General features: G+C 43.0%; 2 protein-coding genes across 4 annotated transcripts; both read right to left on the bottom strand.

Moving 5' to 3' along the window:
- LOC147433856 (mitochondrial carrier protein CoAc1-like) lies at positions 1–27,031 on the bottom strand. Of its 3 annotated transcripts, none has more exons than XM_086490483.1 (8): positions 26,890–27,031; positions 3,865–4,480; positions 3,363–3,448; positions 3,069–3,276; positions 2,888–2,990; positions 1,370–1,557; positions 1,157–1,273; positions 1–620 (listed from the first exon to the last, which is right to left on the bottom strand). In XM_086490483.1, exons 2-8 carry the CDS (start codon positions 4,084–4,086, stop codon positions 516–518), a joined length of 1,029 nt encoding a protein of 342 aa, XP_086346609.1. In that variant the 5' UTR covers positions 4,087–4,480; positions 26,890–27,031; the 3' UTR covers positions 1–515. The 3 variants fall into 3 exon arrangements, with proteins under 3 accessions (XP_086346609.1, XP_086346610.1, XP_086346611.1); XM_086490484.1 differs by lacking the exon at positions 26,890–27,031 and adding an exon at positions 3,752–3,791 and having other exon boundaries at positions 3,865–3,980; XM_086490485.1 differs by lacking the exons at positions 3,865–4,480; positions 26,890–27,031 and adding an exon at positions 3,667–3,727.
- Positions 11,196–11,630, bottom strand: LOC147433857 (uncharacterized). The gene has a single exon (XM_086489549.1). It carries the CDS (start codon positions 11,628–11,630, stop codon positions 11,196–11,198), a length of 435 nt encoding a protein of 144 aa, XP_086345675.1.
- Positions 27,032–27,627: the final 596 nt, after the last annotated feature.

The raw sequence follows: 27,627 nt of genomic DNA, 5'->3' as shown, positions 1-27,627 counted from the left end.
CCTGTAGAACATTTGATTTTCTAGGATATCCTTTCTTGTGAAATTCTAGACTCGTGCTCACAACACTCATCTGATCAAGACAATAACAGACCTTGTTCCTGTTTTTTTAAAGTTACCTTACATCTAAAATTAACTCAATCAGAAATCAAATGCCTAGCCCTGCAGAGGAGCTCAGAGAAAGCTGGCCCCACCCCTTGCAGAGTCTGGTCAACTACCCCTTGCAGGCCTAGTGAACCGTCGATCTAGCCCCCCACGGGAGAGGAAACCACAACCAGGGTCATAGAATTCACAAGGAATCAATGAGCTGAGCTGAGCTGAGCTACACTCTTTCATTCAGCTACTTCTTGACAAGAAATTTGGATACGTCATCAACATACACCAATAATGAGTTATATAAATTTACAGCTCCGCATCTGGATACGACAAGACAATTTTTGACATTGCTTCTAATAGTACTCCCCTTGAACCGTGTTAAGCACTTCTTGTTAAGTACAACAATAGCTCTTATCAATCTGTCATGCTGTGATGGCTTTCTGATGGCCAGTCTCACGCGGCGGGACCCTCAGCAAACTCTTCAAGACGTCATATGAAGCAAAGCCAATTGCAACAGAGGGTACTAGCTGCACAAATAGAACAAAACCCATCAGGAGACAGGCACACAGGCTCAAAAGTGATACAAGCTTCTAAAATATGCTTGCTGAGTTGAATCATAAGAACAAGTACAATGTCCCCTAGATTAAAATCAAGTGATCTTCAAAATAAGAAAATTATGGTAGGTTTGTTTAGGCTTGTGCTTGCGTGTTTGCTCGTGGGTTGTTTAGGTATGAAAAGGTTTAAAGATCATTGACTGTCTCGACAGTGATTGTGAAGGTCTAGATTTGCGCGCATGCGCACACACTAGTGTTTTTGGAAAAGTGTGTCTCAGCTTACAATCCTGCAGCTTAAAAACTCAATAATGGTGGTTAAAGCAAGAAGAAATATAAATACTCTGCCCAAAATTTAAGAAAAAAATAGCTAAAAGGTCCACAAGAACGCATATAGAGGAATTGTGTATGATAAGGATAATTATTTTTTTCCAAAAACACAAGCACGCGCACTCTCACATACACTGCAAGAATTGAAAGATGAACAAACAAACACGAGTATGAATTCCAACCTTGATATGATTGATGCTTATTCCTGAATAGAGCTGCTTTACACCTTGATTGCGAAAAATTGTTACAAGCCCATCAAAAGTGCTTTTATACCCCTGATGTGCACAAGGAGTTTGCACCTGCAAAAATGTGCACACCACAATGAATAGAAGTAGGACGACAACAGTCACGAATGTATTCTTGACAATAAGCATCCACACAACTTAATAACATACTTGCATTTGCCGTCTCACAACATCCAATGGGTAGATAATAGTCTGCCCTACTAAGCCTGCAAGTGCTCCGCAAACAAGCTTAGAAACAATTGAGTTTTGAAGTTCACTTGTAGGTAAGGATGACTTCAGTTTTTCATAAAGGTAGAATTTTAGTCCCGCGTAGGGAAGCATTCCATACAATGTGGGACCTACGAACAGTAATAAGTTGTCATTTTATTTACAAATGCCAAGCTTGCATACAAAACCCATCAAGAGATATAAATCCTTTACTTACAACTTGCCAATGATAAAAGAGAACAACAAACGCTACAAGGGACGTTGTAAAAGACATATTTACGAGAAAAAATGGTTGCTAAAACATATCAAGGCCAATCAATATAACATATATTTTGCAGCATAGAGAGGAACTCAAAGGCCAGAAAGAAAGTCCGTGTTATACGTGTATACCTAGATGATCCAGACAAAGCCTAGATCCATCCCTCAAGGAAAAGTGCAAGTTTTAGACTCGTGATAAATGTTCCGCACACACAGGTATAAACATACATCAATAGAAAGGTCTGCATACTCTGTTTCTGTCATAGTAATACAGGTGCAGGGAAGATCAGCCATACAAATCCTAGCAATAAAGAAGTATCTAAAAAGAAGGTAACCGATAGAATTTATGCTCCACTAACGACAGAATTCAGGAATAATTAACAACATATCAATTGGTCGTAACTCTTACATTAAATTTCTCGATATAACGTCTTATGACCAAAAACACACATCTAGCTAAGAAAAAGCTTGCATTCGCCTGGCTCTGAAAGAAGCTTTAAATAGGAGGAATTGATACGTAAAAAGGTAGCTGATATGGCATAACCACTGACAATAGAAAAACCTAACATAATATCAATTGGGTCATGAATCAGACAAAAGTGTGAAGTTCGCATATACTAAATGACTGTAGTCTGTAACAGAATCCAAGAAAAATACAGATTCACCCTTCAAGAAAAGTGCAAGTTATAGACCCACGGTCCTCATCCACAAACAATTATGGAACTAGATTATGCATACACGACCACAGCTGAAAAGCCTCACCAAGGAGTCACTAGAGCAGCTCCTCTATCTGGCACCATCGAGGTACACGAGGAAGAGAAATAGAGAAAGTAGGACAAATAAGTAGCATAGGCACTTTGCTGATTTCTAGGTGTGACATAAGCCAGACAAGGGATGAATAAGTTGCATATGAACACGTATTTCTAAGCATGGCATAAACAATTGCAATACATTTCTAAACATAATAGCATCTACAAATTGTTGAGGTCTTCAAAACATTTCTTGCACCTGAATTTAAAGCCAAACAAAAAGCTCCACTCCATAACATATAGCAAAAAACCTCCTTGAACAGATTGCTGAGAGGAATCCATGATACGTACAACAACAAAAATCCACAGCTTCTCTTCAAAAAAAGCCTTTCACTGACAGTTATAACAAAGACAGATGATGCTCTCGAGTCACAATCACAAAAATATTACTCACCGACTCCACGATATAATCCTCTCAAGCCACATTCCATATATGCCTTACAAAAAACATCCCCAATGCCTTTGTAGACTCTTGCATTTAAGGCTGCGTCCTTTACCTGCAATCAACTTCGATCAATAAGCCCTATAGGTCTTATTATTAGCTGATTCCTGTACAAAGAAATGCCCGCCAATACCTGGTATGCCAACCTAGTTCGAGCTAAATCTAGGGGATAGGTGCACAGAACAGCAGTTCCTCCAGCCAGAGATCCGGCTAGAAAGTCCACATCAGCCCCAGGTGCTTCCCAAGGATAATGGTTAAGGATTGCACGCCTGTACTGCTCATAGGTCATGAAATGCAGTGCTGCATATGGAACCACTCGTATTACACTCGCTCCATTGCCTCTGAAAAAGCCGTGAGCTGTTTTTTGCAAAGTTCATGTAGAAAAGTACTTCTGATTCTTGAGAAAAAAACCCCAAAGCGAACTAACCTGTAAAAGCCTAGAAACCCCTCTTTCTTTTGAATAAACCGCAAGGATTGCACCACACCTAGACATTGAACACTCTGGCATCTTGTCTGCAAAATTTAGAAAACAAACAGAATAAGAAAGGACCAAAATTCAAGACTACAAGAACTTTAGGAGCTCATAGAGCCTGATAAATGCAGAAGGTCAAAACGTCAAGCCAGTAACAACCATAAATAAAAGTAAAATCACACAGGTTTTCCTTTAAAGAATCTGCTAAGATGTAGTGCATTTTGCATCAAAAATAAAGTCCTGGTAGAGCCTCAAAAACCTAGTCAATCCAATCAAACGGCATCTTGTGTTCCTCTTCAGTGGCACAATGTAGGAAAGACGATGATGCAAAGAGAAGGACGAACCACTGAATGTAGATGCTTCTCAAAACCGTTTGGTAAAGTCCTGCATAGGAAGAAAGAGTAACTGGATGTGTTCATCCTAGACTTCAGGCAGAAAGGGATTGGATGATTCTCACCTGATACAGAATTTTAACTCGCTCCAGTGGAGCTACAATTGTCTTCGCTATACCTCCTGCAGCACCTCCAGCAATGAGCTCTTTCACATAAGTAGGCAATGTGTCACAAATGGACACCTGCCTGCGTTCTTTATGGGGAAGCACGGGAGTGCTATCACTGGTTATCAAACTGGCCGATTGGAAGTCTGCAGCTGATAAAGTTCGTCCATGTCTAGAATCCATCTTTGTAACAATATTATATTACTTTTGGCACATCCACAGAAAGAAACTCACGAGTTTTCCAGAGACAGTGAAAGTACCACAGTAATCTTATTATTAAGAACTGTGAAACTGATATGTGCTCAACCTATGTCCAGCTTTGCAAACTCCTTATCCCATCGGTCACAGGAAGACCAGTGGCAACAATGAATGCAGATGATCTGAAGCCTGCGTGAGACTTCAAAGACCATCCAACCTCCCAACTGTAGTGCCAAGGGAGCCTGAGACATTCAAAGATGTTCTAGGAATAGGGCAAACACACCAATCGGGAGGACTGTCACCAGCTAACAGTCCCCTTCTTTGACCTTCAAATAATCTTGACTATCACATGTACTTCCAAACCTCAAATACTCATAGCCTGTAAGACATGCAAAAAACTACATTAACCATTTTTCATGCTTTAATCTTCGTAATAAGACAGCAAGCTGCAATAGCAGCACACTCAGCATATCGGACATTTGTGGTAATAGGCTTCTTTATTTTGGTGCGGTATAAAACTTAAGAGACATCATACAGTGCAGGGGTCCACCCTGGGCGCATGGGTTTTAGGGGGTTGGGCTGTGTGTGTGTGTGTGTGTGTGTGTGTGTGTGTGTGTGTTGGGGTGGGGTGAGAGAGAGAGAGAGAGAGAGAGAGAGAAATGAAATGAAATGTTATATTAACGTCTTCAAAAGGCCAAAGTGACCTATGAGACCAGAAAGTTACAATGTGGTGGATCTGATACAAAGTCAGAGTAACAAGATGACAAAATGAAATACTATGGAATCCTGAAAGAGAGAGAGAGAGAGAGAGAGAGAGAGAGAGAGAGAGAGAGAGAGAGCTTGAGCTTGACCTAGAAGACAAATAAAATACATCTTGGTTACAGCTTCTAGGCATCCATGCCATAAAGGCATAAAAATACAATGCTTGTGGAAAACCTCTTAGGACTCATACGAGGTATAATTATATGGGTTACATTACATAATGATGAAGATAACTATATCTAAATGGGGGTGCAGTCACTCCTTGGCGAGTGGCATACTTACTTTTCCTCCTCTGTATATCGCCCACTTACCTTGCTTCCTTGCCTCTTTCACTTTTGATTCTTGAGTTGCAATAACGTCAACTAGTCAGCTATCCACACCTTAGACCAGTGTTTAAGAAAAGTGTGCCTCAGCTTAGCCTTGAGCCAGTTGGAACTTGAAAACACTGAACAGCCGCTTGAGACAATAGGAAAAAGGGAAAAGTCTGGTCAACATTTGCCCAAAAAACACAGGTTATTTCCATTATCTCTTGTTTAGGATTTGCATGTTTGGCTTTCTCGAACACTGCCTTAGACCCCTCGAGAGACTTTGTCTACGTCACAACTACCATCTTGTCAGATTGTATATACCTAGATGAATCCAGGATAAGCCCAGATTCACCCTTAAAAGGAAAGCGCAAGGTATAGACATGGTAGTCACCCACAAGACAATATAACCTTCAGCTCATCATGCATAGTATTGACTGAATACCACGACATCCCCACTAACGTCGTCAATGCCCAATAGCGGGTGTAGAACTAGGTACTAACATATGCTCCCAAACACAACACACGCCACACGCACATGCACATGAGCATACATGAACACAAAGTTCAGCGTCCTGAGTTTCTGTCATGACTCCAGAAATCAAGGGCAGACTGAGCCATAATGAAGTCTAGCACTAAAAGATGCATTCAATCAAAAAAATCAGCCAGAATAAAGTAGATGATAGGGCATATGGACCACAAAAGATGGAAAGAACTAGCACAATATCAATTGGTCGTAACTTGGACGAAAACTTCAGAATGTGAAGTCTGCCCATGTATCTTGTCAATTGGACCCTGTATACGGCTTTTGCCCGTGTACCTTCGACTAAGATCCAACATGCTCTACAGACTACAAGGTCCACAAAACGAATTACCTTGATTCTCATTCTTGGGCCTCTCCGCCTTTTCCTGCTCTTCCATCACTGATATAACTTCCTTGACAAATGTCAAAATGCTCTGAATTATAAGAATTTACCTTTAGGATTTGATTTGTTGCCTCTTGTTGTAGCACTTCTTTCATGGGGTTATCTCCTACTTTCTAGTACTCCGTCTTCAGGGCCACCAGAGACCCGAGATTTGCGAAACACTTAGAGAATTACCTAAATGATGAGATTTACTCGAGATGGTGTGAGGCTATTGATCCTCCTCTCAGGTCAGGAGGAAAGCTGAAAGGACACACTAGTGCAAACAAGCGGAACATGTACTCACAGAAAGAACTGAACAAAACTCTTGAAAAGAAGATGAACCAGAGCACCAGCAGAAGATAAGCCAGAGAGTTATAGAGCAACAACCAAGCGCCGAAGAAAAGGAAAGACGAAAGCAAGACTGGTACCAAATTTTGTGGGGATTGCCAACCTGAACTGAAAGCACCGAACATTGCAAAGCATGGGGCAAAGCAGAGACCAGGAAGCCCTTAACTTCTTTGATGGAGAAGCCAAGGCCAACTTCATCCGAATTGGCGGCTCGATTTGAAATTACGCCCCAAGGAAATGGGGCCACAGGCCAAGGCTATTCTAGCGCAACCCAGACGGGATGTTGCCATTACACCTGTCATTGGCAAACTATGTTTGCATTGTCAGGGATATTTAGGGCACGAGGACTTTTTCATCATGCCTTTGGAAGGGTGTGACGTCCTCCTAGGAATCCCGTGGTTCCCCAAGAACAATCCTGTGGTCAAATATAGGGCAAGGAAAGCCATCTTTAAGAATGAGAAGGGCCAAGAGATTGTACCTGATGGTAAACTTAAAGGCAAGTCCGTCCCAATTGATAAAATCGAATTTTTTTTGTTGTTTACCCAATTTTCTTCAAAGAACTGAATGATGATTAAAGGTCGAATATGTCAGACCTCGAAAAAGAACGACAAGATTTTCTGCAAGCTCAAACTGATTATTTCTCTTGGGGCTTACCAGGCGAGTTGCTTCCTTCACATCCTGAAGATCACACGATTGATTTGATTCCCGATAGTACACCATCGAACCAACCATCTTACCGACCTAGCTGAGCCCAAAATGAAGAAATAATGAACCAAAACAGATTTCCCCATTTCGAGGATCGACGATATACTCGACAGACTTCAGGGTTCTACTTGCCCAATTGATCTAAAGTGTGTTATCATCAAATCCGAATTGCTCCTAGAGACGTCTACAAGACAACTTTCAAGACGACTTTTGGTTTGCATGAATATTTGGTGATGCCTTATGGTCTTACGAATGCCCAGGCTACAGTCAACTGCATGATGGATAGAATTTTCAAAGAGTATCGATCATTTGTGGGCGCTTTCTTTGACAACATTATCGTCTTCTCCAAGAATGAACCAGAACACAAACACCATTGGTTGCAGGTTTCCAGGCACTGCGGAAGCATAAGTTAGTTATGAATGTGAAAAATAGCGAGTTTTTCTTGCTTGAGGTACATATCGTCTTCTCCAAGAATGAACCAGAACACAAACACCATTGGTTGCAGGTTTCCAGGCACTGCGGAAGCATAAGTTAGTTATGAATGTGAAAAATAGCGAGTTTTTCTTGCTTGAGGTACATTTCTTGGGACATATCGTCTCAGCAGAAGGGGTAAAGATAGACCCGGCCAAAATTGAGACTATTCATTATTGGCTTGATTTGAAGAATATTCATGAGGTTCAAAGCGGCTTGTGCTCATATTATCGACGGTTCATTCGAAAATTTGCAAAGATAGCTTCTCCTTTGCATATGCTGACTCACAAAGGAGTTCCTTTTACTTGGGGACCGACAGAGATTGCAGCCTTCCACACTCTCAAGGAAAAGTTGACTACGGGACCAATGTTGGCCTTGCCAGACTTGTAAAAGCCATTCGAAGTTTACTGTGATGCTTGTGGTCGAAGTCTGGGAGCAGTCTTGATACAAGACCGCCATGTCATAGCTTACAAGAGCAAGATGTTTTCACGTACTGAACGGGTTGCACGGATGTATGAAAAGGAGCTTTTAGCAACACAATGGCAACACTATCTACTCGGAGCTGACATTACCGTCTTCACAGACCCTCAGAGTTGTGAGAGTGCGCATGTGTGGAAGCGTGAGAGAGGAGAGAAAAGAGAGAGAGAGACAGCAGACACAAAACGCTAGTGTAGGGAAGAGGGGGCGATCAGCCCACCATGACAACCAGAACATGAGATAGTACAAAGTTATGTCAGACTGTATTTGTGGGTACCCCCCTGGCCCCATATATAGGTGCCCAAGGGGAGGTAGGGCAATGCAAGGAAAAAAACCTCCACAACCAAACAAGAAAAAATAGAAATATAGAGGGCACACGGACAAGGTGGACGGCCGGCCCCGAAGTGGGCAGCTAGACAATGCAACCTATATGCATATGCAAAAGGGAAAATGACGAAGTTGTCTGCCGCGATGTTGTAGCAGTCTGGGGTGTCCCAACCTCCGAGAGATATCCATGGTAAAGTGTCGTCATGAGCAGTGTAGTAAACTGCTGTACTCCGCCGATACAAGGTGAAGATACTGCATGAAGGTCCCGAACTGAGTGTGAAAAACAACTCCTTGTCGTAAAAGAAGTGCGAATAGACTTGAAGTGTCCTGCCCAATAAGATTTAAGATGTTTGTAGTCAAAACAACTCGAGAAAATGGAGAAGCCCAAGAACCGTCATGAGGATGACCGGAAGCCTGTCAATGCATGAACCTGCAACCCAAGGTGGCCAAGAGGCTAAATTGTGTAAAACTCCAGGAAGGCAAGATGTAGCGTCATAAACGTCCTTCGAAACAAGGAAACGTCGTAAACGTCCTTCTAGTAGGGTAATCCAAGATGAGGGGAAAGCCAGACTCAACAGTCTACGTTGTGAATGGCCTTTGAGAAGAGGTGTGGTCGGACCAAGCTACCGTAATCATCATGTATGAAGAAGGAAAGCCAGACTGAGCAGTCTGCGCTGTGAAGATCCTCTGAGAAGAGGAAAGGCCAAACCAATGTCTAGCTGTCTTGCCTGTATCACCTGCCTCCGATCCTCTAGTGTAAACCAAAACAAAATCCACGCCAACAACGCCACGAAACCGGACTCGGTGTGGCTCTCAATGTGAATGAGCTGGGAGTGACATACTACTCAAGTCAGGGGATAAGTCTGCTCTAAGGTTACGGAGGGTGAGTGTAAACAACTCTAAAGATAGCAATCCAAATGCAAAGAGTGTAGAAGAGCAACTGCACTACCATCCAACCCAAGCTCCAAATGTAGTCGCGGGATGCCTGATCTCCCACATCTCGTAGGTAAACTCTCTGTAGATCCAAGCAATGAACCTGTCCGGGAAGAGATCCAAGATCCTCTCCCTAAGTCCATGTAGAAGCTCCTGTCTAAGCAAGTGATCTGACATGTTGAGGTCAAGTGGTAAGTGTCTTTCCACCCAAGATGGTGGTGTCTTCTCTAGGAATGTCAGAATCCCATATGCAAGGTGTCACAAACGGGTGCGCACACGAATAATCAACAAGATGAAAATAAATAATCTTTCAACTAAACAGAGTTAAGGGAGAAGTTCAACACAGTATTTGGGACCAGAAGATGGGTTGGTCTCAACCCTTAGAGAGAATCCTTTATTAAGGAGAATCTTTTTACAAGCACAAGAACCGGAGAAAACCCCTCCGTTCTAATTCTCTAACTCGATGGTCGTTCCTTCCTGTAAGGGAAATCCGAGAGGCGAGCTCTCAATCCTTTTTACCTCTGTACTCGGAGTCAAGACACCGCAGATAATTTCAGAATTCCGTTCCCAGAATCCCAAAGCGTAGGCCGAAGCCTTTCCACTTCTCCTTCGCGATGAAGTACCTACAAACACACACACAAACACAGGACAACAATTTGTATGGCAAATCCACAATAGATACCTATCATTCTTGCGCGGAAAAAAGCGACTTCCGTGCTTCGTAGTCTCGCGATCTCTTGCGCCTTCTGGCACAGAGTCTTCTCTTGCTGACGCTCGCAACTTCCTCCTCTGAGTGAGGGAATGGATGCTTTTATAGCTCCCTGGCCACGGCAGGAAGAACTGAGTAGAGGCTGCCCACGTAGAGATCGCGACAGTTTTTTTTTTTTTTTTTGTTCTACCCAAATAGGGAGAGAGAATTCGCTGGCTGGTTTTGTTGCTTTATTTTCTAAGTGGCCGCCCACTTATTAGCATATTTTAAAATTGGTCTGAACCTGCCCAAAAACTTAATAAAACCTTATAAGTTAAAGACAATGCTTTTCACAGCACTTCCCAGGCTTCCCTGGATGCAACCACATGCACAAATGCAATGCAGACATAGATTCCTCACGGGAAAGCGTTTGCTCTTCTCGGAAAACTCTTTAAAATATTTCGCTTTTTAAGCGAAAGCTTCTCAAAACCCATCTTTATTCTTGTGCTTGCATCTTTACGCGTATTCCTCTTTCTAGTTCGGGTTTCCTGCCAGACTAACGAGATATTCCCTTTCTGATGCTCCCGTCACCCCATCACGTGACGCATCAAGAATATTCGTTTCCCAGTCTCTCCTACCAAACTAACGATAAAACCCCTTCGCGATGCTTACTGTCACCCATCATATGACACATCAGAGTTTTCCGTTCCAGATGGCTTTTATTAATTCCAGTAGATCTACAGTTCCTAACCTTACGGTTCAAGTGCACATCTTTAAATATCTTAGTTTCAATAAAAAGAAATTACTAGAGAAAATAAGAACATAGTCCATTTAGCAACATCCCTCTGGCTTCTAAACAGTTGTCCTCAATTGTAGTGCTTGTACATATGCTTTCAAAATCTCGAGATAGGATGCTAATTCCTGCTCGGTCATCCACTGAGCATCTAGAGTAGAATTATTCTTAAACTTTACCAAATACTTCCGTGTAATCTTCCCGAACTTAAGTGGCCGCTCCTGATGATGAATGATATGCTCCAGTTGGAGTATTTATTCCGTTTCCTCAACCTCTGGAGGTTCCTCGGCAATAGGTTGACTTGGAGGCAGTCCCACATATGGCCGGAGTAAACTAACATGGAAAGCATTGTGGATCTTCCAATTAGATGGTAAGTCTAATCAGAACGTCACATCGTTCACTTGGTCAATTATCTTAAACGGCCCATAATAGCAATTGGAAAGTTTTACCACTTCCCCTTCATGAGTCGCTTGTTTCTTTAATCTTGCCTTCTCAAACTTGAGTAAGACTAATTGACCGACTATCAAGTCCAGATTCCTTTTGTGCTTCTCTGCAGCTTTCTTATGTTTTTCTTGAGAGCGCAAAATTGCACTCTTAACTTGCTCGTAGGCCGTGTCCAAATCCCAAACAAACTCATCTACTGCGAAAATCTTATCCTTAGTGACAAGGATCGGTGGAAGCAAAGGCTTATCATAGAGAATCTCAAAAAGTGCTTTCCCCGTAGACAAATGCACAATATTGTGATACTCGTACTCAACAAGGGGCAAATACTTCTCCCAGTCAGACTGTCTTTCTGACACATAAGATTTCAGCATATCCAATACTGTGGAATTAGCGATCTCACTCTACCCATCCGTTTGAGGATGATATGTAGAAGAAAAATTCAACTTTGTGCCAAGGTTATCAAACAAAGCACGCCAAAAGTTGCCTGTCATGCGAGGTTCTCGATCACTCACAATAGACTTGGGCAGCCCATGATGCTTAAAGATCTGTGCTAGAAAAATTCTAGCCATATGGTCTGCTTTGATTGTTTTCTTGACTGGAATAAAGTGAGCTTGCTTGCTAAATCTGTCCACGATGATCCAGATTGCATCATTTCCAGTTTGACTCTTTGGGAGATCCATAATAAAATCCATCGCAATACTCTCCCAGGGTTAATCAGGCACAGATAAAGGTTAGAGTAACCCAAGCGTCTTAGGCCGATCATACTTTACTTTTTGGCAAACCAAGCATTCCCTGACATATTGATCAATGTCTTTGGCCAAAGAAATATCTTCCAATGCTAAGGTCGTAGGGAGAATTCCCCGATGACCCCCATATGGTGAAGCATGTGCTTCTTCCCATGATTTTCTTTCTCAATGGTTCTGCCATGCAAATTGCTTGGTGGTGATAGAGGTAACCATCCCGAATAGAATAGGGATATCCATCCTCTCCATTCTGTAACTTATTCCGAGTGGAGGAGAAGTCTCGGTCATTCGGATACAACTCTGGAAGTGATTCCAGTTCTTGGTGATACACAGAAGTAACTAGGCCGTCTAGACAATGCGTCTGCAGCCACATTCTTACTCCCAACCGTATGGAGGATCTGGAAGTGAAACATGTACAAAAAGTTGACCCATCTCATTTGCTTCTTAGATAATTTCCGTTGCGTAAGAAAATGCCGCAAACTCTGGTGATCGGTTTTGATCACAAAATCTGCTCCTAGAAGATAATGCTTCCAGGTAGACAAGGCGTGGATCACAGCCATTAGTTCCTTCTCGTAGATCGAGGCATGCAATTTTGCATCCTTAAGTCGTCTACTTTCATAGGCCACTGCATGGGCTTCTTGGTTAAGCATTGCATCGATGCAATCACCTGAAGCATCGAAGTGAACCTCGAATGGTTTAATAGGTCAATGGCTTAATAGGTACTTTAGCCTACCAAAGGCACCTTGTTGTCTCGATCCCCACCTAAAAGGGATCTTTTTTCTTGTTAGGTCATGAAGTGGTCTTGCTACTTGAGCAAAGCCTCGGATAAACCTCCGATAGTAAGAACACAATCCCAAAAAACTTCGTACATCCTGTACCGTAGTGGGAGTTGGCCAATCTTGCACGACTTAGATCTTTGCGGGATCCATTTTCACTTGGTTGCGTGAGACTATATGGCCAAGATAGTCTATCTCAATGAGGAAGAGCTCACTCTTCTTTGCATTTACATGCAACTCATGCTTTCGCAATTCCTGAAACATTGTATCCAAGTGCTTCCAATGTTCCTCCTCAATCTTTGAAAAGACGAGTTGTCATCAAAGAACACTCCTGTGAAAGCTCGGTGTGGGCTGAAAATTCGATCCATCATTCGATTTGCTGTGGCAGGAGCATTGATCAAGCCAAACGGCATTACCAAAAATTCATAAAGTCCAAAAGTTGTGCGAAAGGCTGTCTTATGGACATCTTCAGGGACTATGCGTATCTAATGATACCCGCTTTTTAAGTCAATGCGACTAAAGATGCTTGCTCCCTGCAACTTATCGAGAATATCATCATCCGGGGTATCGGAAAGCGATTCTTGATAGTGATCTTGTTTAGAGATCGATAATCTATGCACATTCGAAACGTGCCGTCTTTCTTCTGCACCAGTAGAACTAGAGAGTAGTAAGGCGAAGAACTTGGTCGTACTAGACCTTTTTCCAGAAGCTCGTTCACTTGCTTCAAAATTTCCTCTTGCTGAGCAAGACGAAGAAGAAGAAGAAGAAGAACTGGGTACTCCTTCAAATCGAACACGCTTCTTCTGTTTCTTTGCCTCGTCAAATGTCAACTGACGACCCAAATATCCCGGGAAGTCTGTGCTTTTATTCTGATTTTTGCCGTGCTTTTCGACTTTCTTTTGCACGTCAAAAAGCTGAGCAATCCGTGCATCAACCACCTCTTGTAATTCCTTCTTTGAATATTTCTTGTGAGCAGAAGGTTTCTTAAAAGCGGGTTTCGGGGGTGGTGTAGTGGTTTTCTGCCACTATGCATGCACTTCCTAAAAAGCAGTCTCGCTCATATATTTTGCCAATTTCTGATCCTTCGCAAAAGTGAGCATCATCTTTGTTGCATCGCTGATCAAGTGACGGCGCTTCATCTCTCTTTGATCCGCCTGAGTAGGCCGAGGTGGGCCATACTCTCTATCTGAATCTTCGTTGTGATCCCTGCCTGCATCTCCAGATGCAGAAGGAGTCGACTGATCCTTGTGTGAATAGGTGCCGCGGAAAAAAAAAAAAATTAGGGATCGGATTTCCCGTAGAAGAGAAATCGGCCATGCTCTGATACCACTGTAACAAACTTGGACACTCCAAGTCAAGAATCAATCGCGACAGCACCAAATAACCACTTCAAACAATTCACAGATCACAATGTTTGCACTGGCCCGACGGAGTTCGGTGCCTAGAGATATTGGCCCCAAAGACTAGTCCCTTTCGGTATTTCTTTATGTATTAAAATCGATGTTAGAGTACAAAGAGCGGTTAGGGTTTCACTCTCAGACTCTGCATCCAGATGCTCTGAGAAGTGAGGCCCTCACCGCATATTTAAATTGTACAAGGGATGCACAAAAGCAGAGCTCCAAAAGCTTGAAAGCAAACGCAGATTCTCTCTCTCTCTCAATGAGAGTAAAAATAAAGCAATTCAACTCTCTCTCTCTCTCTCATCCGATTCTTTTCATAACAAAAAGCCAAAAGCTTGAATTTGCGTCGCTCAAAAATAATTTATTTTTTTTCCCTCCCTCTACTTCCGTGATTTCCGGAAATTAGGGTTTTCGGCAAAAATTAGGGTTTGCAAGAATTTTAGGGTTTTTGAAAGAAATTAGGGTTTCTGTTGTCGGTAGCCACGTCATCACTTTGTGACAGGAACCCGCTCCACCGAGCTTGAATTCCATTCCTGATGTGCAAGGGAATACAAAAACCGAGAAAGGGAAGCGTCAGCTGCTTAAAGGCTGGGATCTGTGAATAACCAGTGGGTGTTAATCCTCTACGACCCTGGATCGACGAACAACTTCATCTCATTTGACATTGCAGAACGCTTGGGCCTTACACCAGCTCAGCTTGGAACTCCAATCACTTTCGGATCGACATTCGAGGAGTTGACCACCAATGCAACTCTCGTGCAAGGACAACTCAATCTCCGGATTGGTGAATATAAGAACCGCGAATGCTTTTTGATGGCACCTATCGAGGGATGTGATATCATCTTGGGTATGCCACGACATTACCATATGCAACCGGTCCCAGACTATGTAGAAAAGACCCTCGCTTTAGAGCATGAGAGCAAGAACATTAAAATTTATGTTGATGCAAGGCTATTCCCTATTGTAAGCTTGCTGATGCAAGGGATTGGCTATTCCCTATTGTAAGCCATATCTCCATTAAAAAGGAAATAAAGAAGTGCGTTTCTGCTTACTTGATTTTCGCACATGAAAGGGATAAAACTAATGAGGGTTCGCTCTCTAGTTTGGAAATTTAAACGTTTTCAATTTCTTGAAAAGTATAAAGATTGTTTCACGGATACTCTACCAGAAAAGCTACCTCCGGTACGTCCGAAAGATCATCGCATTGATCTCGTACCAGGTAGCTCTCCCTTCTGACAGTTCTTCTAGCTCTTCAGATTCGAGCGAAGAAGACAGTAAAGGTAAAAAAAGCGAAGTAAGAAACAAAGCTTCGGAAAGGGTAAGAAAAAGGCAAAGAAGACTAAATCTCGCCCAGAGTCTGACAGTTCTACTGAGGACTCGTCTACAGACAGCTCAGATTCTGATGATGGGAACTTTTATGCGAACAAGAAGAATTTTTACAAAGCCAACCAGTATGACTTTCTCGAAGATAAAGCAAGAAAGTCTGAGAGTTTAAGGAAGGTGGCCACTCGATCAAGTTTGATACTTTTTCAGGATACTCAGATGCTTCGAAGGCTTTGTCTTTTATACAGCAGTTTGACATCGCTTTCGCAAGAGGACGCTATTCAGAACACTCCAAGATTCGGAGAGCTACCTCTTACTTTAAGGGGAATGCTCGTACTTGGTGGTCCACGCTTCTTTAAACAAGACTGCGCCAGTTAAATGGCTGAAATTTAAGAAGCTTTTTATTTCTTCTTGGTTGACGCAAGAATATGAACGAGATATACGAGTTGCTTGGAACCATCTTCCGAGGACCAAGAAAGATACAATCAATGCTTACTGTGAAAGATTCTAGAACTCTTTTCTACCCGCCTCTTCATTCAAGAAGATCTCGTTCAGAGAACAGATTGAGTGGTTTACCTTAGGTCTACCTACAGAGATCCGAGATCACTGCTTGGAACAGAAGTCAGCTTCTATTCAGGAGTTGATGAGTCATGCGAAGCGGGTCTTTGCCATTCACTCTGGTAGTCTGACCATGACATTACGAGCCGAACAGACTTCTGGGAATGAAAGTAGAAAGAAAAAGAGCAACCCAGAGAAAAAGGATGCACGACCCAAGCTTACTCCTGAGGAGCGAGCTCGCTTCATTAGAGAGGGGAAGTGCTTTCGATGCGGGGAACATGGACATATCTCCACGAAGTGCCCTAAAAAGGCACAAAAAGAACAAAATGATAAAGACGACGACAGGTCTGAGAGTTTGAGAGCAGCTGAGGAACATGGCAGAAAAGGCAGATAGAAAAGCAGAACTGGTACCACATGGCATGGAACCTGCACCGAATCTAATCAATGAAAGTACAAACTTTGCCGCTTTTAAGGCAAAGTAAAGGATCAGGGAGCTATTTTGAAGGAGCCAAGGCCAACTTCTTTTCACTTGGAATTGGCGACTCGATTTGGAATTACGCCCGACAGATTGACGCCACAGGCGGAAGTAGTTCGACTGGCACCCGGACGGGATGTTGCCATTACAATGAGCATTGGCAAACGAGCAATGACAGGGGTGTTCAAGGCACGCAGGTGATGTTCTACTCGGATCCCTCGGTACCACCAGAACTACGCCGTGGTTGACTACCGAGCCGAGAAAGTGAAACCGGCCTGTTTAATCCAAAAAGGGCGGTAGACCTTAGACTTAAACTTTATTTGCTTTCACCCATTTAATTTGTCGCCCACTTTGCCTTTCAAGACACAACAAAGGGGAAAGGGATACAGGCTGCTAGATTGCACATGTATTGGAAGACCGACACCAAATTGGCCCCTAAATTAGGCGCCCCTTTCGGTATTTCTTTATTCTTTAACAGAGGGAATAAAAGTTGTGGTTCCCTACAAGCTGCCCCGCACAATCTTGGCTGAATTTCGACTGTTCTGGCCTGATTTCGGCAACATAACTGTACTAGGACCCTTCACAGTCAGTATTCCCACGCATTGGATGACTTTCCCGACGCATACGAACACTTTGCAAAACCTGGCGAGAATCTGCAGCACGCTGAATTCTCTGTTTTCTGCCCCGAAAATGCGCCAGATCACCTGTACAGCGGTCCCCTTGCGTCCCCGAACCTCTTGGGGGTATTAGGGTCCGTTTAGGGCCAAAACCCTAAACCTGCAAAAATACACAGCAGGCTGTAATTCACTGTTTCGGGCTCCGTTTTGCGTGCCGGTCGCATCCGTAGCAAGTCCTCGAGCTCCCGCACCTGTAGGGCTACTTGCCTTTAAATCGGACGAGATTTCGCACGTGAAACCTCTCCGAATCACCTGCACTGCGGGGGATTAGCCGCTAGCTAATCCAGTACCTGTGCAAGAGGCTCTTGCCTCGGCAATCGCGCATGAACCCACACAACTGTACATTGGTCAATTGAAAAGCCCACTAGAGGGGCATAACATACTGCCATAGGGGAGACAGAGGGCAGTGCGTAGCATGCAGGGCATCACTCCTGGCACCGCACTGTACATAAGAGGTAAGCAAGCACTCCATTGAAGCTCTCAACCTGTTTGACAACCTGAAAATGAGCCCCTCTCCTCTCTAAAATCAGCGCCCCCTCTTCATGCATGAGGAAAGTGCACATAAATGTGCCACTTGGCACATTTACAGGCCATTTCCCGTTTCGGGGTTGCTGCCTAAAAATCTCCCAACCAGTTGCCCAATTGACTTCACTGCAGAGTAATAAAATGTTCCCCTTGTCATTCCGGAGGTAATGACGCCAACACATTTTCAGGTCCCAAAATAGCAGTTCCCTAAATTTTAGGAGATGCTACCATTGTATCTTTCTAGGTCATCCGACCCTCTTTGTACACTGTAGCCACACCAAGAACTGAAATGTAGCCTCTATAGCAAAGGATTCCACTTTGGCCAGTCAATGACCCCACTTTGGCTAACCATAGTCCTTGTCCAACCTTAGTGCTCTCTTGCCCTCAGGCCTGGACTCCCTCTGAACAGTTCCACACTAGCTATGCAATGCAAGGCAGTTAGATTTCCCGAGGGGTGTTTCCAAAAAGTGAAAATAAATAAATAATAAGAAAGAAATCAACAAAAAGGATAGATAGTAGTCACGCGCTGGTGACATACCCCCCTCTTGAAATCTCAAACGTCCTCGTTTGCATCTATGTCGTACATGCTCACAGTCAACACTCAACACCTGTCGACACATGTACTACATATACATGCTCACAGTCAACACTGGTGTATTCAACACCTCGTCGACACATGTATTGCCTGCGTGTGAACCCTGTCCCAATGACATAGTGGTAGCTTCGCACTCTGCCATTGCTTTGAGTCATTAACTTTCGAATGACAAAATGGTAGCTACGCATTTTGCCAGTGTCTTTTAGTACACGTTGGATACAATAACACTTTCGAGCATACCCAAACCGACAGTTTAAGAATGCAGTTACACATGTACCCTTTAATAGAAGCAATTACTGTATCCTTGACAAACTGACAAGAAATACTCCCTTCTATAGCACTAACCAAACTTTTGGACTTTCCATACGAGCAATTGCCAAACTGACAATCTGTACAGCTCTAACATTCATGTAACATGTACTTGATTTGAGCTCACTTTAAATACCATGTACATCATTTGTTTTAGAAGCCATTGTCACACTGACAATCCATGTAGCTTTGAAGCTGAAGGGGTCAAGGTAGGTTGCAAATCGAAGGCTTCAAGGTAAAGTGATAACACAGTTGGTGACTCTGCAAGTTCACCTTCTTCCATCCACTTAGCATCCATTGGTGGATAGTTTCTGAACTTCACCAAGTAACGCCCAGCAACCTTGCCTTTCACTTTTCTTTCTTTATGCGCCAAAATCTGTTCTGGAACCAAGATCTCGTCAAGTTCCTCGACTTCCGGCTAATCTTCAATTGGCATATCCTCTGGCACATCACCCACATAGGGTCTGAGAAGACTCACATGAAACGCATTGTGAATCTTCCAACTCTCAAGCAATTTCAGCCTATATGCAACATCACTAATTATGTCGCATACTTGAAAAGGCCCATAGTAACGCATACTGAGCTTGGGAAACAGTCTTTCCTTGCCCTTCATTTTCTTTAACCTTGCCTTTTCAAAGCGTAGAAGCACCCAATCACCAAGTGAAAATACCACTTCAAGACGGTGACGATCAGCTGCTTTCTTTTGCTTTTCTTGAGTCTTTTCTAAGGCCACTTTGACCTTGTACATTTCATCCATGTCCTGAACATACTTGTCTGCTTCAAATATCTTGTCCTTTGTATGCAGTATGGGAGGAACTTTCTTACCACCTTCAACTATCTCAAAAGGTGCCTTGCCAGTTGATGAATGCACTGTATTATTGTATGCATACTCCACCAATGGCAAATACTGCTCCCACTTTCCTTTATCCTCTGACACGTAGCAGTTCAACAGATCTAGGACTGCCCATCTGTTTGAGGATGAAATGACGAAGAGAATTTGAGAGTTGTGCTCATATTCTCAAACAAGCCTGTCGAGAACAAACTTGTCATGCGTGGATCACAGTCGCTAACAATCGACTGTGGCATGCCATGATACTTGAAAATATTGCTCATAAACAAGCGTGCCATCTGATCTGGCTTTATCTTCTTCCTGACAGGAATAAAATGAGCATGTTGCTGAATCTGCAAATGATGGTCCAAATACGATCGTTTCCTGTCTGCATTCTCGGAAGATCAAAGATAAAATCCATAGCAATACTTTCCCATGGTTTATCTGGAATAGGTAGTGGTTGCAATAACCTTGGTGCCTTTTGTCTGTCAAACTTGACCTTTTGGCATATTAGGCATTCTCGCACAAAGGCATCCACATCTCTTCTCAATGTAGGCCAGTAGAAGAATGTCTCAACCGCTTTAACTGTAGCATCGATACCACGATGCCCTGCATACGGTGGGACATGACTCTCTTCCATAACTTTGCGTCGCAATGGCTTTGTGACACACAATCTGCCATGCATCATCATGAACCCATCTTTGAGAAGATAGTGTTCATGACGTTGTCCATCCATTAGCTGCTCGAAGACCCTTGCAAAATCTTCATCATTTACATATTGTTCCCCCATATCATCAAGTTCATGATGATAAGGAATTGACACAGCTGAAATTTGTGGCTTCCTTGACAAGGCATCAGCCACAACGTTCTTCTTGCCTTCCACACAATCTGAAAATGGAACATGGACAAGATATTTGCCCATCGCATATGCTTCTCAGATAACTTTGCATGTGTCAAGAAGTATCGCAAGGTCTGATGATCCGTTTGAACAACGAAATCTGCACCTAGCAGGTAGTGTTTCCAACTTAAGAGTGCATGGATCACGGCTTGCAGTTCTTTTTCATAGACTTGCATAGTCTTTTCTGGCCCTTGCAAGATTCTACTCTCATAGGCTACTACCCTGCCATCTTGCATTAGCACTGCACCAATGCTACTACCACAAGCGTCACACTGGACCACAAATGACTTCCCAAGATCTAGCAACACAATGACTGGATCTGAAGTCATCTTTTCCTTTAAGAGATTAAAAGCTGAAATCTCTTTCTGTGTCCATCTAAAGGTGACTGCCTTCTTTTGAAGAGCATGTAAAGGTGAAGCAATCTCAGCAAAATTTCGGATAAACCTTCTGTAATAGGAGCATAGTCCCAAGAAGCGTCAGACATCGTGCACCGTCTTCAAATCTGGCCATGACTTGATCGCTTCAACTTTTGCAGGATCCATTCTGACACCATCCTTTGAGACAATGTGTCCGAGAAAATGAATCTCTTCCAGAAAAAATTCACTTTTCTTTGCATTGACGAGCAACCTATGGCTGCGTAGCTCTTTGAACACAATGGCCAAGTGATGCCTATGCTCCTCTTCATTCTTTGAGTAGACTATCATGTCGTCAAAGAATGTACCAACAAACTGCTGGTGTGGACGGAAAATTCTGTCCATCATCCTATTGAACGTAGCAGGAGCATTTGTGAGACCAAAGGGCATCACTAAAAATTCGTAAAGGCCAAACGTTGTTCTAAAAGCAGTCTTGTGCACATCCTCTGATCTAATGCGGATCTGATGGTACCCACTCTTTAGATCTATCCTGCTAAACATAGCTGCTCCTTCTAATTTGTCCAGAATATCATCAATTCTAGGTATAGGGAACCTATTCTTGATGGTATTCTTGTTCAGTGCACGATAGTCAATGCACATACGCCATGAGCCATCCTTTTTCTGCACCACCAACACTAGAGAACAGAATGGAGATGAACTGGGCTGAATCAGCCCCTTTTCTAACAGCTCCTGTACTTGGCTCATTATCTCTTTCTGCTGAGCCGCACTAACCCTGTACGGAGGCTTATTTGGTGGGCTACTGCCTAGCACCAAATCTATCGCATGGTCCTCGGGTCTCTCCCCGGCGGTATTCATACGAAAGTTTGCAGAGGTTGCTTCCTCTTTGCACATCTTGATACAGAAAGGAGTCCCTTTCTCGTGGGGATCCACAGAGGTGACTGCCTTTCAGACATTGAACAAGAAATTGACTACAGGACCAGATTTGACTTTGCCGGACTTGCAGAAGTCATTTGAAGTATATTGTGATGCTTGGGGTCGTAGTCTGGGTGCGGTCTTGATGCAAGAAGGCCATGTCATTGCTTTACGAGAGCCGATTGTTCTCTGGGCCGGAATTGACAACAAAGATATGTGAGAAAGAGCTTTTGGCAGTTATCTGAGCTCTTACTCAGTGACGGCATTACCTACTCGGAGTGGATTTTACTGTCTTTACAGACCATCAGAATTTGCGCTACTTCTTGTCACAGAAGCAATTTTCGAAAAAGCAGATGCGGTGGGCAAACATCTTGTCACAGTTTCACTTCCAGATTGTCCATGTGCAGGGACAGAAGAATGTGGTGCCAGATGCTTTGTCTCAGAAGCCGTTGGTTCTGGCTATTTCCGCGATACATCATAGGAGCTTTGAGGATATGGCCGATCAGTATGCCACAGATACAGATTTTGCAGATATGTTCACACGGATACGGGATGGGGAGACAGTAGCTGGATACTCCCTTCGGGAAGGCTACTTAATGAGAAAGACTATGTTGTGCGTTACACAGCCGTTGAGGGAAAAGGTTATGACTGAATGCCACTGTCCACCTTTTACGGGTCACCGCGGCATTGCTACCGCCATGAAAAGGGTAGAGAGATACTTTTTTTTTGGCCGAGACTCAAAAAGGATGTGGAAGAATTTGTGCGCAGTATGCCAGAAGGTCAAGTTTGACATGCATAAGGCACAGGGATTGTTACAGCCTTTACGCATACCCACCCGCCCCTGGGAAAGTATTGCAATGGATTTCATTTTTGATCTCCCGAGAACATAGAATGGTCACGATGATTTTCCGATAACATAGCAAGTCTGAGACGATTGTCTCCGACAGAGACCCCAGATTTATGAGTTTGTTTTGGAAGGCAATTTGGGAGAACATTGGCACGCAGTTGCAGTTCTCGTCATCGTTCCACTTGCAGACTGACGGGCAATTTAAGATTGCCAATTCAGTGGTTTTAGATTTATTGAAGTCTTGTATCTCGGATCAAAAGACTCAATGGGAAAAGAACTTACCTTTGGTGGAATTTGCCTACAATAACATGATACACTCTTCGTCGGGGAAGACACCATTTGAGATTGTTGAAAGTGCTGCGAAGGTTCCATCCTTCCTGAGCACGAAAGATTAGATATTTGCAGTGGATGAATATTCGTGAGATTGGGATACGGCTTTTGCCAAGGTTCGCAAGACTTTGCAGAAGTCTCAAGAACGACAAAAAAAGGCAGTGGATCGCCATCGTCGCGACTTGAAATTGAAGAAGGATGATTGGGTGCTCTTACGTTTTGAGAAGGCACGCCTAAGAAAGAAAAAGGGAAAGGAGAGGCTTTTTCCAAAGCTTAGTATGCGATACTACGGACCTTTCCACATTACTGACAAGATAAATGATGTCTCCTTCCGATTAAAACTGTCGGATACTTGGAGGATCACAATGCATTGCATGTGAGTCTCTTGAAACCTTTTAAGGGTGATGTGACTCATGATGGGGAGCCTGATGAGCAACCCGAAGTGAAAGAAAATGAGGAGATCCTTGTTCCTGAACAGATTTTGGCACATAAGGATACGAAGAAAGGTAAAGTCCGAAGGCCATTCTTGGTTACATTCAAGAACTATCCTGCATTTGATGCGAAGTGGATGGAGGAGGAGGACCTAGCAGATACTCCTCAGATTGTGAAACTTTACCTCGATGCTTTGGTTTAGCATAGTCTACTCCAAACGGAACCCAGAATTCAGCTCGACCAAAGATCTGGTGCAGTGGGATGCACAAGAGGGGAGTTACTCCGCTCCTTTGTCAACAGATGCCTTGATTTTGATACTAAAGTCATTGATGTCTCTTTGAGCTTCAAGGATACTAAGAGCTGACAGTATTTTGCTGGATGACTTTATGAAATGGAATTCCTGATAAAGATACTGATATGTTCTTGACTTCTTTTGAGTGCAGGAACTGATCGACGAAATGACTGCAGCATTTTGGTATGATTGATCTCGAATAGACATGGTTGCAATAGGGGTTAGTCAATCGGACATCGATGAGGTCCCGATTGGACCTAGATGTGATTGCTAGCTACATTGCCGATAAATCATGGTTAAGATCCGAATGAATGTTGAATGTCATGTGATGTCCTGTGATGTCTAGTGATGTTGTGTGATGTGACTGTCGATTTGGTACATGTGCTAGATGTATGTTCCTAGTACGTAGGTACTAACAGTCAGTGTCTGCTAAGACAGTTTATGGCTTTTGTTGGTTTTGCAGGCATAATCGCGGTCGATTACAATGCTTTCAAGAGGGGGGTATGCCATAAAGTGATGACGTGGCTATCGATAGCAGAAACCCTAATTTCTTCCAAAAACCCTAAAATTCCTGCAAACCCTGATTTTTGCCACAAAGATTGCTGACGTGGCAGTTGTACGGAATTCCGCGAAATGCGCTGGCAACTTTTTGGCATTGCTTTTGGACCAGAAGCTTTTGAGTTTTGAAGGCTTTTCACTGTAACTGCTTTTCAGGCCAAGGGCCTTTAAATATAAAGTTAGGACTCATTCTCTGGCATGCTTCCTGAAGAAAGTGCAGAGCGTGGAGTTCCGGCTTGTACTGTGTTGATGTACTGTGTTGATGCAATATAAAGAAATATCGAAAGGGGCACCAAGGTTTGGAGCCAATACTCTCTAAGGTGGAATTCCGCCACTCCGCGCTCGCGTGTCGTCTCTCTTTCAGTTCAGTTGTTATTGAAGTGCTAAAAATTTGTTCAGTCTGTTCTTTTCTATTGGCACGTGGTGCCCGTCTTGTGACACGAACCGCTTGGAACCATCTACGAATGACCAAGGGAGATTCTTTGAACGCTTATTGCGAGAAGTTTTGGGACTCTTTTCTACCAAACTCTTCATTTAAGAAGGTCTCTTTTAAGGAACAAATTGAGCGGATTTGTTGTGGACTCTCTATAGAGATCCGAGACTACTGCCTAGAACAAAAGTATTCAAGAATAATAGGTCATGCGAAACGATACATTACGGAAATTTGACTTACCACACCGATGAGATCTCGACTCAAAGAACCCAACAGACCTCTAACAATGAAAGTAGAAAGATAAAGAGTTCCCAAGACAAGAAGGATAAGGATACACGACCCCAACTGACTCTTCGCGAAAGAGTCAATTTCATCGAAGAGGGGAAGTGTTTTGGTTGCGGAGAACAAGGGCACATCTCCGCAAAGTGCCACAAAAAGGCACAGCAAGAACAAACTGAAGACAAGCTAGAGTTCGAGAGCAGCAAAAAATGAACAGTGGTTCCTTGGAGTGGGGTTTTTGCCTTGAGATCAGGAGGACGAGGCTTCTGAATACAATCGAGACTCATTCTAGCACGAGCATGGTAATACGTTCCGTTCAAGTGCTTGTATAGACTTCTCCCCAGTAATAAAGATACTTTTACAGGGGAACCAGCCACTGTGTCGATCTTCTCACTCTCTTTCTCTCTCTCTATATCGCTTGGCTTCAGTATTAAGTGATAAATTCTATTTATTGAGTATATTCGATATTGTTATGTGCTCCTGTTTGTAAAATTTCCCCCATAAAGTAAGGGTGCCAATATAACGACGGCCCCAACCCTAAACTTATCACGGGCTAATATTATGGCATGTCGCTTGCAAAAGCACTTACACCACGTTAGCTGACTGGTATAGGTGGTACGACGATGTTGCAAACCTTGTTCAAGAGTAAAAAGGTGCTCCTTCCCATTTTTGTTGCCACAATATTGGCCCCTCCACATTATATTGTCTAGACCGTTCGCTAGGAAGATATGGAGGAGTACAACCCCACTAAGACTATAGGGCTCACAAGGTATGCATATACACAAACTCCATAACATAGTTCTACATCCACATCTCTAATCCCGCGAAGATATTGGAAAAGAGAGCATAGGGCTTTGAAGTATGCCAAGTAAAGACCAGGCCTTCTACATGCAGCACAAAATATAGAGGCGAACCATCATAAGATGAGAAGAGTCCATACTATTCACCATGCCAAAAGTGCCATGCAGGAAATGTTGTCCATGAAGAAGCGAGGAATGAAGGGAGGTGGCAAAGCACAAAGTAGGGGCAGAGATGGGGAGGTGGCAGCAAGAGGGGGAAGGAAAGCAGGTAGAAGTGCAGAAGGACGGGAGGGAAAGGTAGAGGAGCAAGCAAAGGGAGAGGGGGATACGTCGAAGTGGATGGCACACGGGGAAAGTCTATGGCCATAGCGAAAGCCGATGCAACAACTCGTAAAACCGGTGATTTAGAGGTGGGAAGCTGCCATATAATGTGATCCGAATATTGTATTGAAGCAACATAGGGCAGTTTCTTTGTAGCAATAAAACCTCCTAAAAATTCCAAAAGTGGCACCAAAAATTTTTTCAATAATATTCTAATTCAAGATTGCAAGAACATAAAGCTTCTCACAAAAGTGATGGGCAAAAATCCTCCCCATGCTTAAATGCAATAACTACGTTTTTTTATTTAAAATGCATTAAGGAGCCTTGGATACATAAGGGTGGAGAGTAAAGCACAAATTTCAAGGGTCTGTACAATTCACACGACTAATAATTCCCTATCTGGACCCTTGCAACACGTCCCTCTAGAATGGCATTTCGAGAATTCACATGTCTTGTAACTCCCTCCTTGGCTTCTTGCATCACACACCTCTAGGATCGGATTCAGAGGATAAACTGTACATTGGATTCTTTTTCTACATCCACACTAAGTATCAATAATTTGATAAGACTCCACCCTCACGGTGGGACCATATTTACTGGATCACAAAACTATCCTAATATGCTACAAGCTGCACATTTTTTAAAGACACAGACTGCATGCCATAGTGAACATTTCGATCTGAGCACCCAACACTCATGAAAACAACAAATCTTTGAAGACATCAGACATGTACATGGTAAGACCTCACCGTGTATTGAGAAAGCATGACAGAATTTAGGTCATAAAGAGGGCTTCTCTCTCTCTCTCTCTCTCTCTGTGTGTGTGTGTGTGTGTGTGTGTGTGTGAGAGAGAGAGAGAGAGAGCGTGTGTGCGATTATGTCATCTGACGCAAACCTCTTTCGATCTGTTAATCACGTCGATGCAAACATCTTTGGGAGCTTACCTGGCTAGAAGCATGTGCGTTGCCCTTCTTAGTTGTCAGGCGAGCTTGGTGATGTTCGCATTTAACGTCTTTGCAATTTCCTTCTTCGCCGGTGCTCGAAAATAACCTAGTAACCTTAAAAGGCCCTCAACTTTCCCTTCTTGGAATATTAAACATTTCCAGAAACGATAAAAACTAGTCTTGCTTGGTGGGCATTGCTATAGAACCTAATAGGACATACACAAATTGAGATCAAGCATCTAGCAATGAAGTAAACAAAGTAGAAAGTGCATTGACAAATTTAAAAAAAAAGGATTGCATATATGATGACCAATCTGCTCTATAGTTGTCTATAAAATGGTTCAATTTCACGCCATTGACGAATTTTTAAATGAAATGCATGTGTATTTATTCTCCAAATCAAGCGTAGTCAGTTTTCTCTTATTTCTCATTGAACCTGAGAGAGAGAGAGAGAGAGAGAGAGGTACATGTTGTCGCAGTCGGAGGGAGCAAAGAGTCTTGGCTGTCAATCACACAACCTACTAGAAAAACATATTCGAGAAGGAAAACGCTAGGACAAAGGGTTGCCCTAGTGCTAAAAAAAGGTTATGCAAAGGAGAACATTGGGCTGCAATATATAAAATACATTGCCAAACAAGAGCATACGTAGATTCACATCAACCACCTAGGAATATTAAAGTAAACATGTGCAGAGTGCATTGAGTATTGTAGTACATAACTTGAATTGCCAAACTGTGA

The sequence above is a fragment of the Adiantum capillus-veneris genome, chromosome 19, assembly GCF_014529385.1.
Source record: "Adiantum capillus-veneris isolate H3 chromosome 19, ASM1452938v2, whole genome shotgun sequence".
NCBI lineage: Eukaryota > Viridiplantae > Streptophyta > Polypodiopsida > Polypodiales > Pteridaceae > Adiantum > Adiantum capillus-veneris.
Note: the sequence above shows the minus strand (reverse complement) of the source record. Positions and strands in the feature narration are given on the sequence as shown.